Source organism: Vanessa tameamea, chromosome 21 (assembly GCF_037043105.1).
Source record: "Vanessa tameamea isolate UH-Manoa-2023 chromosome 21, ilVanTame1 primary haplotype, whole genome shotgun sequence".
Classification (NCBI taxonomy): domain Eukaryota; kingdom Metazoa; phylum Arthropoda; class Insecta; order Lepidoptera; family Nymphalidae; genus Vanessa; species Vanessa tameamea.
The window spans coordinates 3,386,137-3,412,061 of NC_087329.1; the positions used below are offsets into that span (position 1 = coordinate 3,386,137).

At 32.5% G+C, this 25,925-nt stretch overlaps 2 protein-coding genes across 2 annotated transcripts in view; one reads left to right on the plus strand and one right to left on the minus strand.

The window, feature by feature from the left end:
* The window catches only part of LOC113394141 (uncharacterized), a 115,929-nt gene extending 91,248 nt beyond the window's left edge, over nt 1-24,681 (minus strand). The window contains exons 1-2 of the mRNA XM_064218273.1: nt 24,091-24,681; nt 22,010-22,153 (exon numbers count right to left, since the gene is read on the minus strand). Of these exons, the coding sequence (XP_064074343.1) occupies nt 22,010-22,047 (38 nt within the window). The 5' untranslated portion in view covers nt 22,048-22,153; nt 24,091-24,681. The remainder of the gene's footprint in view (nt 1-22,009; nt 22,154-24,090) is intronic.
* On the plus strand, nt 641-2,012 carry LOC113394144 (uncharacterized). The gene is made up of 2 exons (XM_026631354.2): nt 641-1,262; nt 1,471-2,012. Exons 1-2 carry the CDS (start codon nt 1,076-1,078, stop codon nt 1,956-1,958), a joined length of 675 nt encoding a protein of 224 aa, XP_026487139.1. The 5' UTR covers nt 641-1,075; the 3' UTR covers nt 1,959-2,012.
* Nucleotides 24,682-25,925: the final 1,244 nt, after the last annotated feature.

Consider the following 25,925-nt stretch of genomic DNA (forward strand, 5'->3'; position numbering starts at 1 on the left):
TATCATAGATTAATCAAGCTCTTAACTAATGATTATCGCGTCAATTTGCTGTCAAATGTTGTTTATTTGGCTTTTTTCCTGTTATGGGTGGAATAGAGCATACGTATTTATTTTCCTGTAGCTATACACACATACCTACCTAGGTATACTTTTGTAATAAACTGTTAAACAATAGTTGACAAACATAATAATTTTTAAATAAAGATGATTTGATGATTAATTAAATAATATATACCTAAATACTTTGCATACACTTAATAAATGCATCTTGAGATGAAATTACATACGAATCATACATTAATAGTATGTAACATGTCTGTACGATAGACTATCTCTCCTGACTAAATACTATATCTAAAGTTGCTTGTACATAGTCAGATAAGTTCAAATGTTCATTTAAATATATTTGATAAAGCAAATGTATTTACAATTCCATATAAACAGAACGCAAAATAGTCCAATAACAACGGACAAGGCGGTGCGGCGGCGCGGCGCGGTCACTGCGGTTTGCGATGTTGCCGCTTAGCTTTGCAGCGGTTAGAACGCAGCGCATTCGATATTATTTATTCCAACGACATACAGTTCAAACTCGCATGAGGACCGAGTCTACATTCACACCACGTTGTGCGACGAGCGACGTCGCACTCCGCGCTGCGGGTGCGTCACTCTGTGCGGATTAGTCGTGTCAGTTCGACGCGTTTATACCTTAAACGTATATTTTAGTGAATACTTAACAATCGTAAACATTAAAAAATATATCTGTGTTTACAATAATCCTACGATAGCGAGCGATACTACGTAAAGTTCATCCGTCCGTTATTGATAAACTCCGCCGCGGCGTTGCCAAGTCGGTCGCTGCGTCGCACGTTGCCAGGCCGCGGCAAGTTCGTGTGAAAGCGTTACGTATTCATTATGGACAATTTTTATCAGCTAATATTATAAAATTTATATCATTAAGATTTTGTGCAAAATGGGGAAAAATGACATTTACGTTATATTTTTAATAGCTTTTCACTTTTATTGTCTATAGTAATTTGAACTGATCTAATATTACATAACACGTGGTTCATTCAAAATGACAACGTATTCATTGGATGCTGAAACATTTATAAACGAAATAAAGAAACACAAAGAGTTATGGGATGTGTCTAGTGACGGTTACAGGTACAAAACCAAGGACAAGCAGACTGCTTGGGCCAATGTGGCTAGAGTTTTCATAACGGATTTCGATAATATGAAAGATGTTGAAAAAACAGAAGTTTGTAAGTAAAACAGGTTCTGACAACAATATTCATAGTTCAAGTCCTTAATCCAGCCATTTTATTACGTACATTATTCATTACAAATATATTTTGTATATAATTCTCATCATTTTACAATATTAGTACAAAACTATTGAAAACATCACCTTCCCATACTATCAACAACTTTCAAATTTATGCATTCTGTAATAGATAACATAACTTACAGATCGCAAGCTACACAGCAAATGGCGTAACATACGCGATGCATACGTCCGGAATCTAAAACGCAAAGACGGAAAACGCGGTTACATGTACGCGAAACACTTGACCTTCCTAAGCAGCCGGTATAACGAAAACCACACCAGCGAGGACGATACCACCGACGAGGAGAAAAACGTGAGCATTAATAAGCCTAGAAACATCGAAGTTACAACAAACAGCGATGAGGAAGCTTCGACTATCGTCAACCTAAAGCGGCGTCGCGTCGAGAAATTTGATAAGATTGAATTTGTCGAAACGCCGAATATACAAACGGTGGAAACACACTGTACGGAAGATGAAGATAGGTCTTTCTTCGATTCGTTGTTGCCAGCTGTCAGAGAGTTCGGTTTAGACCAGAAACTGGAATTTAGGTGTGAGGTTTTAAAGTTAATAAAACATATTAGGTCAGAAGCAATTACTTTTAAGCCCGAATTTAATACTATAGATTATTAATGACTTACTTTTAATACATTAAATATAAATAAATATACAAGTTATAGTTTTGCATATTGCCTTTCATTTCAATGAGTTTATTTATGCTGTGATAAGTAATACTCGTTTTATGTATAATTTAATAAAAATCAGCGAAGTACCTATACAGTTCCAGAGCACGATCACAGCCACAGAACAGTCCTTTCATTGTGGACACCAACATGTGTACAGTATATGCAGTATATAAAAGCTGTTTTAACATAAGTGATATAGAAGATAAGGTTTTTTCAAATTTACTTATATAAATGCTTAGTGGGCATTATTTTTTCATTTGTTTTCAAAATATTGTAGTATCTGTGAAATTAAAAATAGATCACGTTTTATTTGAAAATTTTCAGATAAATAATAACATATACTTTATGAGGATAAAAGACCATAGATAATGAATGTTCTTTTCTATTCCCGGGATGTAATTTGCATATTCAAAGTTTAAAACATTTAGTATAAAAAGCGCTGCGCTACTTAATTACAATGATTAATGTAGCGTTTTAAAGCGCTCCAACCGCAGCAAACGTTTTATTATTACTTTTTTCTCACGTTACGGTTTATAAAAAAGCAAACACCCATTAATATTTGAAATTATAATTTTATTAAGTATATATAAAAAATATTGAAAGAAAACCGTTATAATTATTTAAGAAAAAATTTTTTTATTACTATTTATTACGTCACAAAGGCACAGAAAAATATTAAGGGATAATAATAAAAAATTGAAACCAGAAAGAAGTTTTCTTAGAAACTCATAGACAGCAACAAGTCATGCTCATAACAACACGATTCAGTCTGCACGGCGCGGCAACGTCGCGGGGAAAGTGTTCGAAGCGGCAATGTCGCGCGGTCGATATAGGAGGCCGGGGTACTGCTGACCCTTCCGATTACACTCGTTGAAACTTGAATTTCACCTACATACATACAAGCTGTATGTATAACCAACACGTGTCTTTTGTTTATCGTACCCGTGATACGATATAACTCATACAACCTACTTATTTTGTTATGTAACGTTTGTGTTCTCTTTTGTAAATAGTGTTGTAGTAATTTAAAAAAGACAATGACGTTGATAGTAGTGTTACCTACAGTTATTTAATATAATGAAAAAAAAAAAAAAAGGAAATGTGGCAGCAAAAGCACGTAGATAGCTAATAATCAGATAAATAAATCAAAAGTCACAGAGCGCTGAACAGAAATGACTGGAGTACGACATCATATTTAATTTTGTGAGAAACTACTGTAACGTCAACATCGTTGTCGAGGAATTACTTATATCTCTATTTTCCCTTAAGCGTGGAGCTTGTGCTAGAAGTACAGATGACAATAGCCCAAGGCGTGAGGATCGATCCTGCAACTTTCACATCTCTAGGGAGGGTGTATCGTTCATTCGATTTTCATTTAATACAATGAGTTCATACAAGATAAATAAAATTAACTATACATACATTATACGAATAGGTTTAAATCAATGTATGCCGCCTTTTTAATCAGCGTTGATAAGAATTCTCGTACTAGAATAGAGAGAGAATAAGATATTTGCATCTATTGTCATTTTTAATTATTGTAACATTGTCAGCTATAGTACATACATGTAAACATCAATTGAGGCGAAAGTCCGTCCGCCTGTAACCCCGGAGTAACCGGTTCCATTATCGTGGGATTGCCTTTCATACCAGTTAATGACAGTACCTACACAAGCACAACCGAGTGCCGAGAAACGTTTAGTTGCAACTAGCATTATTACATTTTGCTTAAACTTGCTTTCAATTATAAATACTATTTTTTGAAAATAATAAATAATTTGTTTTCTATAGGGTGAGATTCAAATTTCCTGAGTACATAAGTAGTTATTTTTAATGTATTTGTCATTTGAAATATTTTATTAAAAGAAAAAAAAAACATTATTCTGCAAAATGCAATGTAATATATTATATACATTTTAATATGATAACTCTAATTATCTAACAGTTCGTGGCAGTGTTCTATTTTGACGGAATTTTGAATTACTTATTATAGTATTATAATCAGACATGGGGGAGAAAGAGGGAATGTTTATTATCATTTCAGTAAGTAAGTTTACGAGGTTATTTACATTTCTTATATTATTTTATGAAGCTTTGCTTGCACAATAGTTAAAAACGCATGCATCTCAACCGATCATGGCGGGTTCAGGCACAAGGCACTCTAGCGTCACTGACGTTACCATGTCCTTAATTTGTGTTTATAATTCATCTCGTGCTCGGTGATGAAGGAAAATATCGCGACGAAACCCGCATGTGTGTACTTTCAATGAATTTTATCACATTCGTAATTGTGTTTTTAGGGAATAAAAAATACACCGCAATGGTATATCTTTTGTGGTTACTTTTGTGGTGTGGTTTTTTAAAATATTACATACATAGTCAACCATTTAATATGAACGATCTCGCTGTGAGATTTTACGGAAATAGTTACTATAAATCCGGTAAAAAAAATACTATTTTCGAAGCTAGGATATAAAAACTTGTTTTCATTATTTATATATATATATACATCGAAGCTAACTTTATAATTTCATTACAAGTAAAAACATCAAATCAAAGTGGTACAATAAATGAGGACGTATAAAAATATATTATAGGTAATGATTAACACACATATATGGTTTTGTATGCTGCATTGGGTTAAAGCTCTTATCCCAGAGAGTAGCGACAAATCTGTCGTGTTCCGTGACCTTGAGTGACCCGCGCTGCAGACGGAGCGGGTCGATACAGCCGCCCGCTTTAAAATCTAGACTAAGAGTCGACTCCCAGTTCTAGTTATGGACATTTTACTGTTTATACATTCTAGTGTAATATTGTATGGGGTGCGTGGTGAAGTTAGTAGGTGGAGTACTTCTTAATTTGACCTACATATTACTGCGAATACTAAATAAATGTATCTTACACTATGGTATACGTAGGTATACATATATACGATGGTGTTTCTGATATCACTAGTATTATTATTAGCGTATCATCAATAAATGTATAACTTTTCAATATTGTCTTCTAATAATGATTACGACTAGATTCGAATATATTAGATACTGTATATAGATGAATGCACAATAATAATACATAATTGTAATGGCTATTTATATTTGCAATTGACGACACATGTATAACTCATCATATTTATTATATGACGCAAATTATAGGTGAGTATAAGCAGAACTGATCGATTTTGATAACGTTTTTTTTTTTATTGCCGTATAACAGGTTTCAATAGATATGTATTTGTTAATTTTCACAACTATATTGTATCTATAGAAATCCAACTTTTTCTTCTTTTAAGATCGATCGAATCGATTATCCTACATATTTAGAGGCAGATCTCAAAGTCCTGGGTTCAAATCCCAGGTCGGAGTGAAAAAATAAAGAGTGCATCTGTGTTCTGCATAGTTTGTTGTTGTTGAGATTAGCCATGACCGAAATACGCGAGGACGCCATCATATTTTGAGTATTATGGTACGACTTAAAAAGTAATTGAGGTATCTAATAACGATTATTATACACTTGTTAGTTTACGGAATAAAGATAATTTGCATTGCAAAATAATTTAATGGATACCAATTCTGTACTTTTCCAAAAACGATTTTTATTATAGAAACGTCAAGTCAAGTGCGAACCTAAGAACACTGCAAATTGCGAAAAAGAATACTTAGTATTTTTTTTTTTAAATAAAAGCTTTTCTATTGGTGGCCTTGTTAAAAACCAAAAGACTAGTATATACAATACAATGCAATCTATATATATTCAATAACAGTTAAGAGTCGTTTACTGCTGGATTTTGAAGTTTTTAATTATAAAGTGTCATAGTTATTTTCATTTTTATGTATTTTTTATTTAAATGCAGTTAGTGAAAGTTATACGTGCTATACGATTTATATATAATTGGATTTATGAAAAACTCTTATATGTATATTTGTTAACATTGCAACTCGGAAAGCGTCAATGACTCTCTTTTTGATTGAAAGTACTAATTAAACCTGGTCACGGACAGCACCATCCTGAATTTAATATATGCTTTTTTTCACGATATGAGTCCTCACTGGTTACGTTCGAATATATTATAGAAATTTGATATTAAATATATCACCGTTAGTCACTTGACATAAACGTTTTCATTCTACTCTAAATATTAAAAAAAATGACCAATTGAAACGCATGGGTTAGCTGATGGTACCTGATGAATTTCAACTTCATATAACATTGATGACTTGCCAACTATGGTACCTAAGATGTCATCTGCCTTCTGTATGTAATCAAACTGGCTCACTTACAATTCACACAGTTAACTTAACTTAATGTTGCAGTAAGTAATGCGTCAGAATAAAATGCATCATTTCGACTAGATAAATATAACTATTTATTACGATTATTATTTAATTCGGATATAAATGATTGAAAAGACTGGCAGCTTATTGGAACGCCAATCTAATTATTTTAAAATCAGTTGTGTTTAAGTATATAATTTGTTTACTTAGGCGTGCGCCAGTCAAAGTGTGTCAATGTGCAAAAAAATATTTGATATTTTTCATTTGCAACGCTTATAACAAAACGAATTGGATTGGCATACATATAATATAGATGTCCATATTTTTTTTGAATTTCAATCTGCACGAAGTTCCGGGTTTAAGTTAGTTAATATAAATGAAAGACAAGTCTTAAAAAAGTCTGCGAATGGAAGCAATTTAAGTTTACAGCCAGCAAAATAAGAACTTCGATAAGAAATGCCAGTAGCGAACATTACTATCTTATTCTTTTATCTTTTCCGAGCAGCCTTTGAATAGGGATAACGTAAGAAGAGTTGGACATTTTGTTGATAATTCTATTTTATATGAGTGTGCGGGAAATGTTAAGAATAATTGAAATTGAAGTGTCTGTCTGCGATTTAAAAATAATGCAGTAATTTAATCCGCAAATTACTTAAACACACGTTTGTATTTTTATCTAGCTGTCTATCTGTTAGACCGAATTTATCTTCCGGATAAACGCAAATAATAGGATTATCATAGAGTATTTCAAATTATCGATTGCTCTCTATTCTATTGGGTTCAATAGAAAAAAAAGAAACGATTGAATTTACTTTTTAACGTTATTATATTTTACGTACATATTTGCTTAATCCATTTCTTCACACATGTAGTACCTATGTATATAGAAAATAGTTTTTTGGGATTATCCCAAAAAACTATTTTCAGAATTTTTCGAAATTCCTCCAGGATAGAGTTTTGCTTTCGTAAATATTTTCGAGTTTGAGATTATTTTATTACGTACCATTTTATTATAGGTAATACAAATTTAAAGCGAGTAAATCCGCAGGTCAGAGCTACAGAGCGGGTCGTGTAGGTAAAATGAGATTAATTAATTACGAACAAGATGAAATGGATTCATAATTATTTTCATGTACATAAGTTTTTTTCGAACAAAGAAGTTCAAAGAGGACAGAGTATGTGACGTCATCACGCAATTGTAGTTTGGTAGATGGTTTTATTACACCCGAAACAGGTTTTAAGCAATGAGACAAAAACGAACAGTATAATTGATTACACGTTCATATAAATACTACCCCTAGTCTCTTAAACAGCATTCACTCATTAACGATTACCATCTCTTCTTCAAATATTTTATTATTCAAATTTATTTTATGAATATAGTCGTTATTTTTAACAATGCCTTGTTTCATCGTAATGTGAAATTATGATTGCCGTCAGTAATAATAATTATTATCGAATAAACTGCTTTTTTGGTATACTTCGTGGCTTATAAGACAGCACATTCCGGAATCCCAGTTTTAAGTCTGAGTGACACCATCGAAAACTTGTTGAGTTTTTACGTTACAATTTTTAGTGGTAGTACCCTACAAGTAAAGAAGTTAAAGTTTGATTCCCATTCGTGTTTTCCGAGGCACTATCTTGCGCCAGATATCCAATGGCTGTACTATCGGATAACGCGAGTCAACAAAAATGGACAATGCATCAGTGTTTGCGCAATATCTCCTGCCAGGTGAGCTTGTCCTTGACTTTGACCATCATGCCCAGTATACAGTCAGGAGCACTTTAATTAAACGATGAGATTTCAAATAATCATATTAAAATTACAAAATATAATATATTGAATTCTAAGAAACACATTTAACTATACTTTCAAAGTCATTGTCTTCATTTCACTAGTGAAACTATAGTACAACGGCCGTTGAATCACTGTACGGTGAATCCTTTTCTTGGACCCTTTGACCATCTTAAATTGTTGATATGATATCATTTAATATACAAATATACATAAATATACGAACTTGTTATATCCCGTTCATGAGACAGACGTAATTTGTAAGTGGTGTTTTAATTTATCAAGTAACCTTACCTTATTTCAAAGTCAGCTAAGTATTACTAAAGTCTGAACAGAATATGTACGGTATACTTTTATTTTTTATTTAAACTTGAATAAAAACAACCCTATAGTGGTCGGAGCATAAAATGTTAAAAAATGTAAGTGGGATTTATTATTAACAAAAGGATCCGAAAACCTGAACATATTCACCGTGCTAATCGAACCTGCATTGTGATGGCAACACAGCGCATTTGGAAACATCTGTTTCTTAATATATACAAAACCCATACATATCGTATGTAAATAAGCTTCATTAATATGCTGAACGAAATATTGTCAGTCCGACTAAAAGGTTTTTAAAATAGTCACTACGATTTCAATATATATTTTTCAAATATATTTTCTAGAAACGGACAAGCATAGTCCTCGAAAATTAGCAAGACCTTCATGCTGTTGAATTCAAATAAATCAAGGCGAAAGCTATCGCTTTGCTTTTGTTCGATATATCATTTCGACATTGTCCGTAATGAAAATTAATAAACAAACAGAGCTCTAAGACTGTTGTTAATGTATTTAAAATTGTTATTATTTGCAGTTCAAAGTAAATAGAAAGACAGTAAGTTCTATACAAACATCAAAGTATGTACAAAAGTTATCGATTCCAGTCGAGGTCGACATTCCAAAAAAATCGAGGATACCCGAGGACTGCACAACACTATTATAGTATAGGATATATTCGGGCAATGCACGGGTGACGCAAGCGTGCAGCGGGCGGGCTACAACAATAAATAATAATAGCGCGCACCGAGTGGCAACGTCGCGGGGATGCCGTCCGCGAGGTGCGGCAACACGCCGATCGATGCCACGGGTTAAATCAATTTGATGTTACGTGCAAAAAATGCGCTCCTGCTTTTTGTTAAATGTAGCTATATTTTTTATTGAAATACACGGTGGAACGTTAAATAATTGAAGCTAGCAACATTGACTGCAGTTGCGTGTTCGATTCAATTTTAACATTTTAATTTTTTATTGTTAAGTAAAGTAGAATTAATGCAATGAATACACACATATCCATAAATAAAATTATCATCTTTACTGAATAGTACTTAAGTGCTAAAAGTTAAAATATACGTACACGAATAATAAAGTGGTTTTAATAATATCAACATATTAAGGAGCCTGTTTAGCCGCGTTTGGTCCATATTAATGTTATAAAAAGAAGTAAGTAAGCGTTCATGTTCAATGCTGTCTCTTTCACGGCCCGGCCAATTAACTGCAAAATCCAAATTATGAGAACCCGTTTCGCCATATTTAATTGGTCGACACCGTTATAAGATACCGCATTTTTAAGAACGAGTAAAAATTATTTCCACTATTGAAAGTTGTTTTCGAAACTGAATATTTGAGGTAGTAAGTACTACCTGAAATATTCTATAATATATATATTTATTGATATTTAAAATTATTATGCTAACTTATTCAATATTTTCCTAATGTTTTTGTGCATGGAATACCTACCCTATCACTGTGAGAATGTACATACATGTAGTTGAAATCTTTCGTTTATTTCTGAATAGTTATTCATCCGATAAATCAGATTAATGTTTCGTCTTTAAACTCTTGGAAATAAGTCATCGTTACGCAATACCTACTCGAAATTATTTTTATTGATGAGTAACAATTGTTAAAGAAACCATATCGTATCGTATTTTGCTTTATTCACACAATACAACTACATACAAACAAACTTACGACTACGTCTTTACGCGAACTTATCCAATTCGCATCGGCAAATAAGTTCGGTGTGTTTGTCGCGGAGCGGCAACGCGGCGGTTTCAAACATGGAACGCCGAGCGGCAACCTCGCGCCATTTCCCTAGCCGAGTCTGTCATGCCGAGCGATACAGTTTCACGATCAGCTGGATCGCTGTCTGTAATCTATACATTTTATCTTTATGTATACCAGCGTGGCGTTCCATTTATTTACTACGTTATAATACATTAATAGTTACACATTTTTGGCTCTCTGATAGGATTAATTTGTTGTTTGAAATGACTTCTTAAAACAGCACTGTGTATTCTCAGATAATAATAATATGAATAACTTATATGGATCGTATGGTCATTTTTCTTAATTATTTTAGTTAGAACGTTAACCTATTAGTTAAAGTTAAATGTGATTAATTGGTTATTACTGTAATTTTATTATATTATATATTCTGGTTTATATGTCCTTGTTTTGTAACTTAAGCATTTAAACAACAAACACATTTAAGTTGATTCTTAAGCAATTGAAAAAATCATGAAATCAAAGAACAATCGAGGCATTTTCTCATTCATTTAGAGTTCCTCCTATCATTTCGATCCGAAGTACGATCGTTTCGCCTTCATGATATCTTGTTCCCCGATTGTCTCTATAAAAACAAACCAGACCGTCACTCGTAATTAAAATAAATTATAAAGTGAAAGTTTAATAGTACCCGTAGGTTTAGTACCTACGGGTAATATTAATAATAATAAAGGTTATTCTTGCAAAAACATATATTTTTTCAATGATTTTAGAAAATACAGATAAACTAAGGTTACATCTTGTGATATTAACGATTTATGTTGGTTCTCATCATCATAAGTACATACATTAACATTATGACGTCACATGCATTCGTGGCGCGTTTTCTAGTCACGCGATATTTTGTAAGTTTATTTAAATTTTAGCTAATTGTATACAATTTGAAAAAATATCTTCTATTAAATATTGAAAAAAAGAAAATATGAAATTATATGTAATTCAATTACCTAATCAGGAGTTATTGATACCTACTTATTTTTCAAGCATGAACGATGCCTGTACTCTCATGCGCGATTCCTATCTTCACATGAAAATAATTGTTATTTTAATTTTAATATAAAAATATAATTGTTATTATATTCTTTGTGTTTATTATAACTAGACTAACTGTACAAATAATTAAAGCATAATTATCTAATTTTTCGACAATTAATGTATGAATGCTGCATAATATTTTATAAACTTAAATGGGTATAATAGAATCAAACCATAAACACAAAAGCATTGCAGAAGAATTTAGCCTTATCAACAAATCTCAAATGTAGAGAAATCTAAAAAAAACACCAATTCACTTTTGAATCATCACTTAACCCATTTTGTTGTGTCCGTCTACGCGATGGTATTCGTTGGATTTGAATAACCTAAAATTAATGGATATATATATATATATTTTAAACGTATCATCTTATCGTATATATAAAAATAAAATATAATATATATTTTATTTAAAGATACTCTCGTAACTTACAATTAAATACAATAACACAATCGTATCATTGAAAGCGATTTTCACAATTTGATGTATTTTATTCGAGTACAAATCAGCTTATATTTACTAGAGTTAGGAAGAATCACATTTTTTTTTCTAAAACGAAAGTGCTAGAGTTATGCTTATATTTTACATATATTTTTACCTTTCTTAGTATCTCTGTAATCGGTTAAAAGTCACATTGACAGTTGATTTAAGGGCATTCAATTAGTCGGATAAGTAGCTATAGCTGCCACACTCTTTTAAGTGTCGGATTATGGGCACGAAATAAGTGATGTCGAACTGATGGAATTTCCGTTCCACTTAAGTACTTTATGTCAACTTCAATTGATAATTAATATTTTATGATTTTCTTTAGCACATGTGTTAGGTCAAACTTTAATAACAGGCCCACTTTAAACTTTAATCAATTCAATATTATAATTAATTCGTGTACATTTGCCAGGCTTGTTTGCATGACAAAAACCGCCGAGAACTATCACAATAGCAAATCAACTAAGCAAAACGGAAGAGTCGTGAGGATCTTATACCGATTTTGGTTTGGGGTAAAGTGTCATTGGTGTCATGGGTTCGTCACATTGAACCTGAGTCAAGGCAGCAGACTATAAGGGGTGGTACATTATTCGAAGGCGTCTTACATAAGAGCAAAGTTTCGATAGTTGCTTATACAAATATGGCCCTAGTAACTTTGACTTGTTTCCAAATTTAAAAATAATAATTAACAGAACGAAGGCAAAAACATTCCGCGGACATTTGGACCTCCCCTCGTATTACATGTCTCTTTGTACATAAATGTTCGGTTTCAAAATTCAAAACTCGTATTGAAATGTTCTTTTAATCAGCAACCAGAAATATTATGGGTTATACTCATATTATTAGTTTCTGTAATATTTTTATATATTTATCTTAATAAATGTAAGTAAAATATATTTCAGAGAATTAGAAAAAAATACCAATAATAGTAATAATACCAGGATACCTCGAATAATATTTTAAAAAAAGCCGTTATGCAAGGAATGTTTTAAATTGCGAAAGCCCGAAGAAATTTACCCGAGAAAATTATTGATAATTGATATGATAATATAAATGGTGAAGCCAATTTTTTACAGGCAATTATTCGACTTGCGCTCTGAAATAAATGTACCCATCCAAATTATATTTTTGACCCAGTTTTCTGGCGAAATTGATCTAATACTTAATGTTAAACTGCTATTTAATATAATTTATTTTTCGGTAATGGCAAATAGGTGTTTTTTTTTTAAATATTCGTTATCATCTTATACAGTCTAGTCTACAATCGATATGCTGCGTTTGTAATAATATTTAATGTATCGAGATAGAATTGTAAATGGCATTAGGTAAATAAATCATTGCTCGTAGTAAAGTACCTTCAGAAATTGTGATTGTAATTACACGAGTTCTCGTCAAACAGGAATATAGCTTTATAATAGCAATACAAAGCATTCTTGTTTGGCGGTTGAATAAATAATGGTTAGGATTTACTTACGATATTCAGAATCACCACTAGAATATGACCATTTTCAAACGTAAAACAATAAATAATAATAAACAATATTGTTCATACAAAATCTTCAAAATTTATATTACAAAGATATTTGCAAAAAAATAGAAACAAGTTTCTTATTGTCTAACTTCTGACTTCTAGACTTTAAATTTAGTAATTTATTATAAATTTAGTTGATTTTCTGAAGGTGTTGCAGTAATTTCACTTCATAAAGTAAGAAAAATAATTGTTCCTAAATGCCGTAATCATATCATATCATATCATATCATATCCAAGGTATTTCTTATCTAGGAAAATAGGACTGAGTTCAAACACAGCTAAAATTGTCTTTTAATGACATTTATTATTTAAGATTATTAACTGAACACACTTTTAACAAATAGTAAACAGAGAATAATGATAATAAAATTTTAACATCTCCATGTTTCCGTCATTGGTTATTAGAGCACTTGTTCAACTTGTTTTTGTTATGAGATGGAATGCAAATAGGTTTTAAGATATAAATGCGTGGGTTTAGAGCAGGAATGTTGCGCTGCGGCATGGGGCTTGGAGATCACAAATGACCAGACTTCATTACACAAACGGCAAAATGCAGCCTTGGGTTCTGCTTAAAATCTATTTACTTTAAGTCTTAAAAATAAAAGGTACTGCGGTACCTGTTATTTTTTTATAAATACATTATGATTTATTATTCAATTAGTTTTTAACTCTTGACAAATCTCAACAGTGTTACGTCATAAAGTTGCGCAAATACTACAGTAGATGAGATCACTGTTCCTAATTTTTTTCAATTAATAACAATGGCATAACCGTCTTCTTTACAAAGGCCATTATATCCCACTCTTCAGCGCGCACGACATTTTTGTGTCCGGGTTATAAAAAGTAGAAACATAATTCTATACAATTTACCTGACTATCCTTTAAAATTTTCGCCTGTTGCCCACGCTATGCCCAGGCCCATTGTCATGCCCATTAAACTTATGCTTAGTAATGTAACTAAATTAATTTTCCGATATGCCTGATAGAATATTTTATTTTAGAAGAAATTAAGACGAAAACCTTATTCTAGCAATATTTATTAGAAAACCTTGATGCGTCAATCCTTAACATGTCTGTAATTAAAATTTAAAAAAAAAATATATATATATATATTTAAATTGGTTTCCAAGAAACAATATAGCTAATCATACAAACAAATCTTCGAATACAGATTTTGAAAATGTAAGTATTACCGAAAGAAAGACACATTCCAGCAAATTACATGGTGAGACCGTAAAAATCATCTTAGATTTGACACTTAATACTTAGCCCACTTATCTGTAAGTGGAGGCGAAAGCAGCCGCCTATTCTATTTTAAAGCAATCGATATCTGTTTTGGAGTCTCGCTCTATAACTGTGACCTGACAAGTCTAGACTGGCCAAAATTTACTTGGAGTTGCTTTTAAAATAAGACTAAAGAGGTCGTGTAAAACTTCTGGAAATATAACTTTTGAATGTGTGACCTTGTCTAACATATCTTGTCCTTGGAATATATAATTATTTTCTGCCCTTATGAAGTGAGCAATATATTTAATACCACAAGTTCGTATCATAAACGCCTTATTCTTCTAAATAAGCAGATATCTTAATTATATTAACGAAGTCTCGTAACGTATTTAAGGGGATCCTTTATTCCTTCTTTTCTCTCATTATCTTTATTGGTCGACCTATATTTGGATATATATACAGGGTAATTGGTAATTCGACGTATTCCCGTTGGGAGGTAATAGGGGTTATTATTTGCGATTATTTTAACCCCCAATGAAAAAAGAAAAAAATAGATTATAATTGATACTTTTTTTTAAATAAATTTTTGAAGTTGCATCTTTGACTTTTTGAAAAAATCTAAAAAACGTTATAACTCAAAAATGGTTCACTTTTGCATAATGCATATGGGGGTTAAAATAACCGCAAATAATCACCCCTATCACCTCCTAACGGGAATACGTCGAATTACCAATAACCCTGTATATGAAAATTGCGAAAATACATAGCAGTTCTACGTTTCGTATTTGTTTCAATATATTTTACAAAACAAAGGCTACTAAATAAAAACATTCGTTAAATAAATTTAGAACCTTTAAAGGCAATGAAGAAAAAGAAGGATTTTCCTACTCTTGTAATATTAAAACTGCCTAAGGCTTCAAACGAGATGGCTCAGTGGTTAGAACGCGTGCATCTTAAACGATGATTTCGGGTTCAAACACAGGCAGGCACCACTGAATTTTCATGTGCTTAATTTGTGTTTATAATTCATCTCGTGCTCGGCGGTGAAGGACAACATCGTGAGGAAACCTGCATGTGTCTAATTTCAACGAAATTCTGCCACATGTGTATTCCGCCAACCCGCATTGGAGCAGCGTGGTGGAATATGCTCCAAACCTTCTCCTCAAAGGGAGAGGAGGCCTTTAGCCCAGCAGTGGGAAATTTGCAGGCTGCTAATGCTAATGCTAAAAAAAAGGCTTCAAACGCGTACTTAGAAAAAAATGTAATTCAGCTAAAGGTGCCTGGTCTTTGGCAAAAAATATTTATGAAATGTATTAAGTATCTAAAGTTATAGATAGAATTAATTTTTGAAGACGTTTGACGTTAGGGGCATGTTGAGATTAGTGGCTACCATACCGAAGCAAGAGTGGCATTTCTGCCATTGATAAAATATATCCATCCATGTATTGATTGCAATCATCAAATCCATCATCATATGTTAAATCGATATGCAAATCACAGAATTCAAGTTATGTATTGTATAAAATAAAAATTTCATTTTTATAATTTGAGGCAACCAGTTAAAACTTTCTTGTATTTGAAGTTTGTATTTAAATAAATTTAAAATAAGAAAAAAATAATTATATTAAAGTTGGCTCGTATCCAGCCTGTATCTAGTTTGTGCCTATAAATAATTGACCAATAAATATTTATCGAATGTCTTTAAGTTTGTATGCTAAGCATTAGAATTTTAATAGAAAATATTCGAACATCTTCAATTTTCAAATACATATTTATTTTATTTATAATATGTAAGCGAATTAGCAAATGGACTACCTGATTGGTCACAACCGCCCATAAAAACTGGCGCTATAAGAAAAATTCAACATCCTTAACATCGCCAATGAGATTTACCTTATAAACTAAGATGTCATGTCTCAATCACACTTCTAAACACTAAGTAATACCGTTTAACTGTAGAAAAAGTAAAGAGTAGGTCATCACCTACTCTTCCAGATGGGTTTGCACAAAGCCTTAACTATGTAAACCTCAAATTAAAGTAAGATTTACCACAGAACGTATTGACTTTATAACTAATTGTTGCTTCTTATCAACAGTATTCATTTTAATTTTACCATCTAAGATTTCACACATCATTTGAAAGCTATTAAGACCTTGACAGTCGCGGAGTCATGGTCGCTTTGCCAAATAGAAGTTGCGTCATAATCTGCCGGTACCTGTACACTATCGACCCGTCACGATTGTGCGTTCAAACTGTCTATTTAAATTAAAAAGTATGCCATTCTAACTTTATTTTAAGTATTTTGTCGTAAGTGATATTGGGCTATTTTTTTTTTTTAAAAACATTTGTTAATAAGAGTCGTTAAATATCACGTAAGCAGTCATAGGGGGGTGGGGCGTAATAGTTTTCTTGCTCAGTGACAAAGGAACTGGGCAGTAGAATATGATACATCTTACTTAAGATAACAAATTAGGCTAATAATTGAAATAGTTTAAAATAAGATTGAGGGTACAGAATTTTAATAATTCTATGTCGGCGATTTCTTCGTTTCCCAATACAGAAAATAATTACGTATCACTAAATTACTTATTTACATCTTATATGTAGAGATTTATTTAACCATTTTAATTGGTTTTTTTGTATCACAAAATAAAAAAAAATGTTTCTTTTATAGCTTTTACCCTAACTTAATTAAGGGTTGATATTCAAAAAATACAGTCAACATTATCCTGAGTCCATATCAATCGCATTCGGAAAGACAGGCGCAAGATCGTCTAATAATAATAATAATAACCCCCCCAGGGGATCACCTTGGCGTGGTGGGGGTGCTTACGGGTACATGGCACTAGTTATTTGGTTTTAACATCTTACCAATAAATGATTAACACCTACCTAAACTAACGATCCCAAACCCATCTTATGGAGAAAATAATGGAAAGTCGAAATAAGACATATAGTTTACGGGCGCTGCCCGGGGGTCGCCGGGGCACATCTGGAGCTAACGCTGGATGTCACAGCATGCGAACCGTTGGCGACGGGGGACTGAGCAGGTAAGTTCCCCTCGAAAAATTGACTACAGCCGAATGATCATTCTCACCATCATCTAATTCATCCTCAGAGCACTCACTCTTCTCTAACATACCATCTCCTTCTGCCACTCATAGTCTTTTTCGTTCACTGAACTCATCACCATTATCCTTGTATTCATTAAGGTCAACAAGGTCAACAGCTGTTGTGCAGAAGGCACTCGCCATCAACCCTGTACCCACTGCTGACCTTCTACGTGTGCGAAAAAAATGGACTGAGGATATGAACCGATTCATATGGCGCAAATATCTTACAATAACAAGTGTGAGACAACACATATGAATACATATTTAGAGTCGCTACATAAAGAGTTCGATGGCAAATTCCCCGAAATGCAGGCCAGTCGACAACGATTAGGAGACCAAAGAAGGGCAATCTTAAGAAGAAAACTTCTATCACAAAGTACACTTGATGATATACGCGGTGAAGTAAAACAACAAATATAGACAGATTCACATATCATTCACAAGCCCATCAAACTAACAGTCTTATGCATCTGACACCGACTTTAACGCAAAATAAACCCACAAATAGTAGAATGAAATGGTCAGACGTAATTAACGATGAAATTATTAGGAAAAGATTTCAAAATACGTAGAACTGGCTACCGAAATCAAAAGGCAATGGCTAGTAGATAATGTAAAAATCTTGCCCATTGTAATATCTACAACGCGCGTTGTCCCAAAAACCCTTTCGACTAACCTAAACGCCCTGCAAATGCCCGCATCCACCATTACACTTATCCAGAAAGCAGTTATTCTCAACACTTGCCGTCTCACACGTAAATTCCTGTCATCATCATATGCTTAACTCTACAAAGGCTGATACACTTGGCTTAGGCTCGTGTATCTGTTTTATTACCCCTTTAAAAGGGAGAAAAAAAGAGAAAGAAAAATCAAATAATAATAATAATATAAATGTAAGTGTGCTATCAAGAATAATTAATTTGTTGATTTAAATAGGCAGAGAACCACTTGGCTCTGCGAGAAATGTAAACCACCAACCATACCATAAATATTGAGTCCCTGGTGCCTGTGATTGTGACTGGGTCACTCGCCTTTTAAATGCGCACAAAGCAATGCAACGTATTGATGTTTTAACGGTACAAATGAAGCGTGGCTGGCAACTAACCAAACGAGCCTGACAAAGCCCTACCATCGTGTTAACTCATATACAGATACCTATTTTTAAATTTCGTACTACCTCGGAATGAAAATTATATAAGAAAGTAACTACCAGTCTCGGCATCGCACGGGTAGAACTAGGTATGCATAAAACGTTGACATTGAAGGACAAAAACAAAAAAATATTCTCGTTTTTTAGGGATAGTAGGCGCTGGCTTATGTAGAATACCTCACCAAAGTTTCTTCACAATCTGATGAATAGTTTAAGAACGTAATCATAAAAATATTTACTTTCGTTATTAAAAAGATTAGGCTCGTTTTGAAAATAATTTTGTCAGCGTTTTTAGTCCTACATTTTAGGAAGAAATGTTCCACTTGCAGTCTTTTTAATTTGCCAAATTTGACTTCTTATTGTGATTAATTATATATTATTACGATAATATCATTACGTATTACGTCTAGAAGAATTTATTCGCAATCGCGTGTCTCTTGATTATTTTTATCTATAAAGTATTTTATCTTATCGGAGCAAAGAACAATTTTAATTAGGTATTGTTATAAGTTTTATATGAAGGAATAAAATATATTATTATCTTTTCGTAATTTTAGTTAGCATTTACTATTTAATTATATCTACATTTAACATTAGTATTGTAGATACGTATGTATGTATTTTTTTAAAAAAAATATCGAAGGGGAAAGGATTTATCGTGTATGTGTTGGTGAAAAAAAAACAGATTTTTTATTATCTGTCCGTGCATGCAACGCCAAAACCCGATTGGATGAATTTGAATAGAACTCGGTCAACCCTTGGTATTCACAGAATATTTTTATCCCGGAAAATGGATAGGTTTACAAGCAATAGTCAAAAATCGTATCACTGCATTGAACATCGCTAATATATATAGAACGAATGTTAAATCAACTAAAAGAGAACAGCAACTACATTTTTATAAGAATAACAAATTTGGTTCTTAGTTTCTTAAGATATTTTAGCTATGATATTTATGATAAGCTAGTTGATTTATTTTGATTCTGTCATATATTTTACCTGCTCGTCTGATCTAATTGTTTAGCAAAAGATAATAGAGGTTAATGACCCCTGTTGTTTGGACTTCCTCTTATCGCATGCTAACGAGTTCATTTCAAAGACAAATCTAAAAAGCAAATACATTTTTTTAAGTACTTCTCTATTTCGTACATTGAACTGAACGAAAGCTAATTAAAAGAAACAATAGTAATTTTTGTACAGACAATATAATTCATATCGACCTCCTCCAGCCGACCGACCTCTGGTGTAAATTGCGCAAATATTGATAAGATAATTTCGTTCATTTTTTAAAATTGAATCGGAGTCAGACATTATGTAAACAATATATTTAATAATATAATGCAAAGAAATTAAAACAATAAAAAAAAAACAAAAAAATATTACGTGCCTATTGTTTTTTTTATTATTTATTTATTATGTATTATATATAGCAGAAGACTATGTCCGTCTTCGGGGTTCAAGCTTACTTTATACCATATTTCTCTAATTATTTTCAGTGGTTTAGTCGAGAAAGAGCAATAGACAGACAGAGTTACTTTCGCATTTATAATATTAGTGTAGATAAACCTCCATATACCAATACCAATCTTAAACTAACGAAAACGGCTACGTCGCTTTCGATGTCACTGGGATTGTTTGAAAAACAAATCCAATGAATTCGAGGAAATTATACGAAGTAAAAATATAGATTATAACACGCAAACTGTAGAATTACATACGAATTTCGGAATTAGTAGATGCGTTTATGATAACAATACGTGTACAATCTACATGTACTAGAACTGTAGGATAATAACAGTTCAAGGTCAAACAATGTTGCAGCTACCGTCCGCCATTTTCGATTTTAAATGATGCCATAAAAATGTATGCCTTTCCAGCTGTTTCCATGAACTTAATAATCTGATCCCATCCAATTCGGACGATAGTTAATGGAATTCCTAGACATACTAGATGAAATATAAAATACATGTGTTTTTTAAATATTAACTAGCGTTTGGCTGTTATCACACCCAATGGAAAGTGATCATCGTCGAAAGTGTTATAAGCGTAGAAGATTATATATAAACGTATTGTATTATACAAGATAAAATGTATATCATATATATTTTTTAAGAATATTGCAATGCCCCAATTAAATAAATTACAAATATTCCTATTGACTCCTACAATTAAGCTTAAAGCTCGGGCTAGGAGTGGAGAAGACAAAAGACAATGGGGTCAGGATCGAATCTGCGACTTTTTACATCGTTAAGTCGTAACTATTCTGCTATTGACGCTTCTACTGGGTCATGTATATCAATCTAAATATATGTCGTTTTATATCAAGCGATATACTTAGAGGAGGAATGTTTTATTCGTGTCCAACTAATGGCATATTATAATGAAATGCAAGATAAAATGTAAAACTGTAATCAACTAATGCCAATGCCACACTATGGGCCTTCAACCAACCCACAAAAGTATAAACTGGTTAGAGATATATATATACATACGTTGGATAAGACGCTGTTTTTAAAAGACGCAAAAGATTACGAAATATCGTGTGATATCGAATTAATTAACATACATTTGGAACATCGATAGCTCGAAACCGAAAAAAATAACTCGAAAGATCGATTCAAACAAAGAAAAATATAGATAATTATTTATCGAATACAGCGAACTTTACTTAGTCGAATAAAGTCGATTACGAACGAGAGCGAAAATAAATATATTTGAAAATCTGCTTCGCTCTTTGTCCATTACATACATAATTACGAAAATATTTTGTCGACAAATAAACATAAAAAGTAGCGAATTATAAATATACAGAGGTAAAAATGGCAGCGAAAGTTATATACGAATATCAAAAGTTGATTTTTTTATCGCTTTATATTATCCCTTTACATAAAAGTGAATCTATATAATTAACAAAAGCAGTATGTAAATTAATTTAAGAAGTCGTTTTTAACATTTTTGTAATAGTTGTACTATCGATTTGTAACTTTGGAAGTATAATTAGTTCGGAGAATATATTAAATTAAATATTCTAATTTGGGACCTACTTTAAAGATGATTTGATGATGGAGGTGGATTATGAAATACATTAATGGCTACTAGTTAACTCATCGAGTTTGGGTTTATTCGGTTAGTTTTGACGAGTCTTCTTCGTCTTAAATTGTAACTAACTATATTGGTATTTCTTTTTAAATAAATGTGTACTCAACAACTTTATTTGATTAGAAATAAACAACATGAAAGTAATTAGACTTTTTTAACACAACATGTTATTGTTACCTGTGCATGGGCTGTGTCCTGTGTGTGTACTGCGCCATGTGCCAGCCGGCATGGCTAGCGGCGCGCGCGCATGCCGTGCCGGCCGCTAGCTCAGCGCCATGACACTACACTCACACAACACCACCACACAACCACACCAACAACCTGTGGACAAAATATCACGTGTATTCATACATATTAATTAAATATTTTTTTAGTGTAATAGTGTATTAAAATAATTATTGCCTGTTAATTTCTCATTTTAGTTCGTTAGCGTAAAACAAATCGTATCTTTTATGTTTCTTTGAGACTTTCAATAAAATGTAATAAAATAAAAATATTACTGTTGAATCGGTTCTTATCTCAAAAAAAGCCTAACGGAATGTCCGTTCAACTTTATAATATTAGAATCTTATTTTAATATGTAAAGTTAAGAAACTTACTATACTATATACTGCACTAATACAAATTGTGAAATCATGGTTCAAAATTGTCTCTATTATGTAAAGACAAGATTGGAAATGATGTTTCAAATACATCTCATCATCTATTGTTTTATATTTCAAGACCTATACTAAGAAAATACCAAATTTACTTTTGGTTAACTTGCGAATTCTACTATTCTGATTAACTAGTGTACGCTAAAGATTTTATGAGGTTGCTGTCTTGTATTTTACTGTATGTTTTATAATGACATAACTTTTTTACGTAGAAAATGTATTAATATTAAAGGCAGATTTTCTCGACTATTTTTATTTTTACATAAGATTATTATTATTTTAGCATAGAATATATTTTGTGTATATTTATTATTTGTTATGACAGAAATTTCTCGGTTTTTTTCCACTCAAAGATAGCAACACTGATTTAAACTTTAACCTAAATTATTATTCTTTAGTAATTCTACTTGTATCTAGATCCAGAGAAAGATCTACACAGGGTAATTAATTATGACTGCAATCGAATTTAATGTCATCTGTATTCCAAGAAATCGAGTCAAAATGTATGTAGGTACCAGATAAAAATCATAAAATAATATTTTATTTATTTAATATTTTGAAATGAAAATATACACAAACATTATAAATAAAATATACTGAAGTATAAATATTTTAAATATTTATGTGAAAACTGAGATATTAGTTATATTATTTATTATCTGTGTTGCTGTTAACATGGCTGTTTAACTTTTGGTTTCGTACCTACGGCATTTTATAAATTATTTTGAAATTAGTGATTTTCATATCATTTAAATTAAGTATTTAGTTATTCTCGCGTTTTGTGATAAGACATTTTTTAATTCGTTATCTTTTCAGCAAGAAACTAGCAAAACAATATGCGCTATCTTGAACAAATAAACCGTATTAAGCAAACAATAGAATTTCAATTCTAATTTTAATACGATCTTGCACATCATTATTTTACATAATATGTTACTTGTATAATATGGGTTATATTTAGATTTAGTTTCGAGTTTTATCGGTTATTTTGTAAATAGTTCATAAAAACCTAATTCAGAACTTGTAATTCAGTTGGTTAGTGAAGCTATAATATATTTTACTTTATCTTTTTATAATTTATTGCATCTTTCAACATCGAAACAATCTCAATCACTTTTGTACTATTTATTCTTTTTCACTTTTTTATGTGCTTTTGGACATTTTTTCATAATTGCCAAGTGAGAGGGCTGTGGCCTTGCTAATTGAGCCGTGTTCGCGTAGGCCTAAACAGAAAGCAGCCATGGGCCACCACCCGATCTCGAAACAAAAAATACAGGGTCATTTACTGCTATTTCACTGTTGATAAATGTAAGAACAGGAATCACTTAATATGTCTCCACACGATAAACCTACATTGTTATATTTAACTTCTTATGAGAGCACGTGCATTATTACTACAAAAGTAGCAGACCTCGAGTTCGTGCAATTGTGTCCGTCTACTTTAGCTAGTGAGAGCTGCTGTCGAATTGCTTTTACGCAGTTAAGACTCTTTAAGTTTTTTGACAAGGGAAAGTTAACTTTTAAACATTTTAAACTTTTTAAAATCACTTTTCACATCGAATTCGAACATGAGATTATGTATTAAGCTTTAAAAGTACTCACCTTTAAGCCTAAATCCGTTAAATTGCCTCCAAACGGGACTCGACACCGTACTCACACGCGCGGACACGAAAAAGGCACTTGGATAACACAATATTTTAAAAAACGAGTTGCGCAACACCACTTCCTTTAGTTTTCTTGTGTAGCATAAGACTTTTCATGTTACGTGACACGTTTAATGTTTTTGAAAAGTCCATTGAACCGTTTCGGTCGAAATTTACGTCCAGCGAAATTATAAGTACGAAGTGGCATCGGTGTACATAGACGTCGTATACATTTCGCGGCGCTGCCGCCAGGCGGCGTTACGGCGCGAGGGGGGCGGAGTCGACAGGGTGCGGGGGGAGCGAGAGAGAGATAGCGGAGCGACGCCACGGGGCACGGGCCACGTCGCAACACGAATGTTTTATCACGGTGTGCTTATGGAATCTATGTGAAAACAGCGATTGTTTATATGGCGAAGACATTAGCGGATGGTGGGTAGCGCGGTGTGGTGACCTTTTCGGTATCGCTTCACCGCGGGTGGCGATAACACGAGGTCGTCGGTCGAGAGCGCGGCGGCGGCGTTGCCGGCGCGCTGCGGCATTCAAGCCCACGTTTCCACGCATTACGAGTGGCGGCGAAACCCGTGGCCCTTCGAGACCTACCTGCCTAACGAGCGTAATCCTAGACGCGCTATCATCCATCGCCATGTGCTCTTTTCTATAACCTACATATTTAGATATACGCGGCCATATCTCAGTCAGTACATAATGTCATGTTTATTTATGTCATTTCGGTACGTATAGTTTGTTTTAACATAATTCATGCCAACTCAAAACAAACAGTTTAACCTCACTATTGCGAATGATGATTTTAAATAGATCGTTTGAAGGTTTATTGAATTTTAAATTTCTTTTTATTCATAAAATATCATCAGCTGAAATTTGATAAGTGCTCCTGTTTTTATTTATTTTGATTTTATTTGATGTTCCCAAGTTAAAAGGTAAAATTATTGATCTTACTCTTAATATGTAATATTATAATTATGAAATATTTTTGTAAAAGTGGTTATTAGTTTTATTATTATATATCATATTGCATTTGATGTGTTTACAATTTTTATATATCTATGAAAAGATAATGTCCGGCAAAAGTGAACTGTGACCCGAACGATTATGTATGATGTATCTATTACATACATATTAATAACTGATATATAACTTATCCTCCACCATAATTATTTATTTTCCGTTTACAATTTTTGATACTTCACTTTCATTATTATCAACTTTTATATGTAACTTACCTCGCGCTGCCCTTTATTTTTGTATTAAAATCGATCGAGTCGAAGACCCTTCGATGTGGATAATTAACTTTATATAACAGCGGGCTAGAACAAGGTTCAAATCGATTGATGATTTCATTTGTAGGTAACAACAAAATGTAGGAATTGCACAAGTATTTGAAACATTTACGTCACGCGAGCCAAGATTAAAAATCAATAGTTTGACCTTCAGTTTTTTAGATAAATCAACGTCCTGTTCTAATGATTGTGTTTGTAGGAAACACCAAAATGTAGAAATTACGCAAGTAGGTATTTAATTTGTCACGTGATCAAATATGATAGTTCGATTTCCAGTTTATTTGATAAATCGCAGAGCTATGCTATTTTGAACTGTAGGCTTACTTTATGAAATTGGAATAAATTTAAAAAAATATTATAATGATGATCTCGGTTACGAGGGTCATTCTAAAGGAAGACTGGCCATCAAAATAGATATTATAGACCTATAGAGCACTTACACAGATGCACTCAGTATTCTCTCGTTCTCATAATCCGAAGAGACGGGAAATCGGAC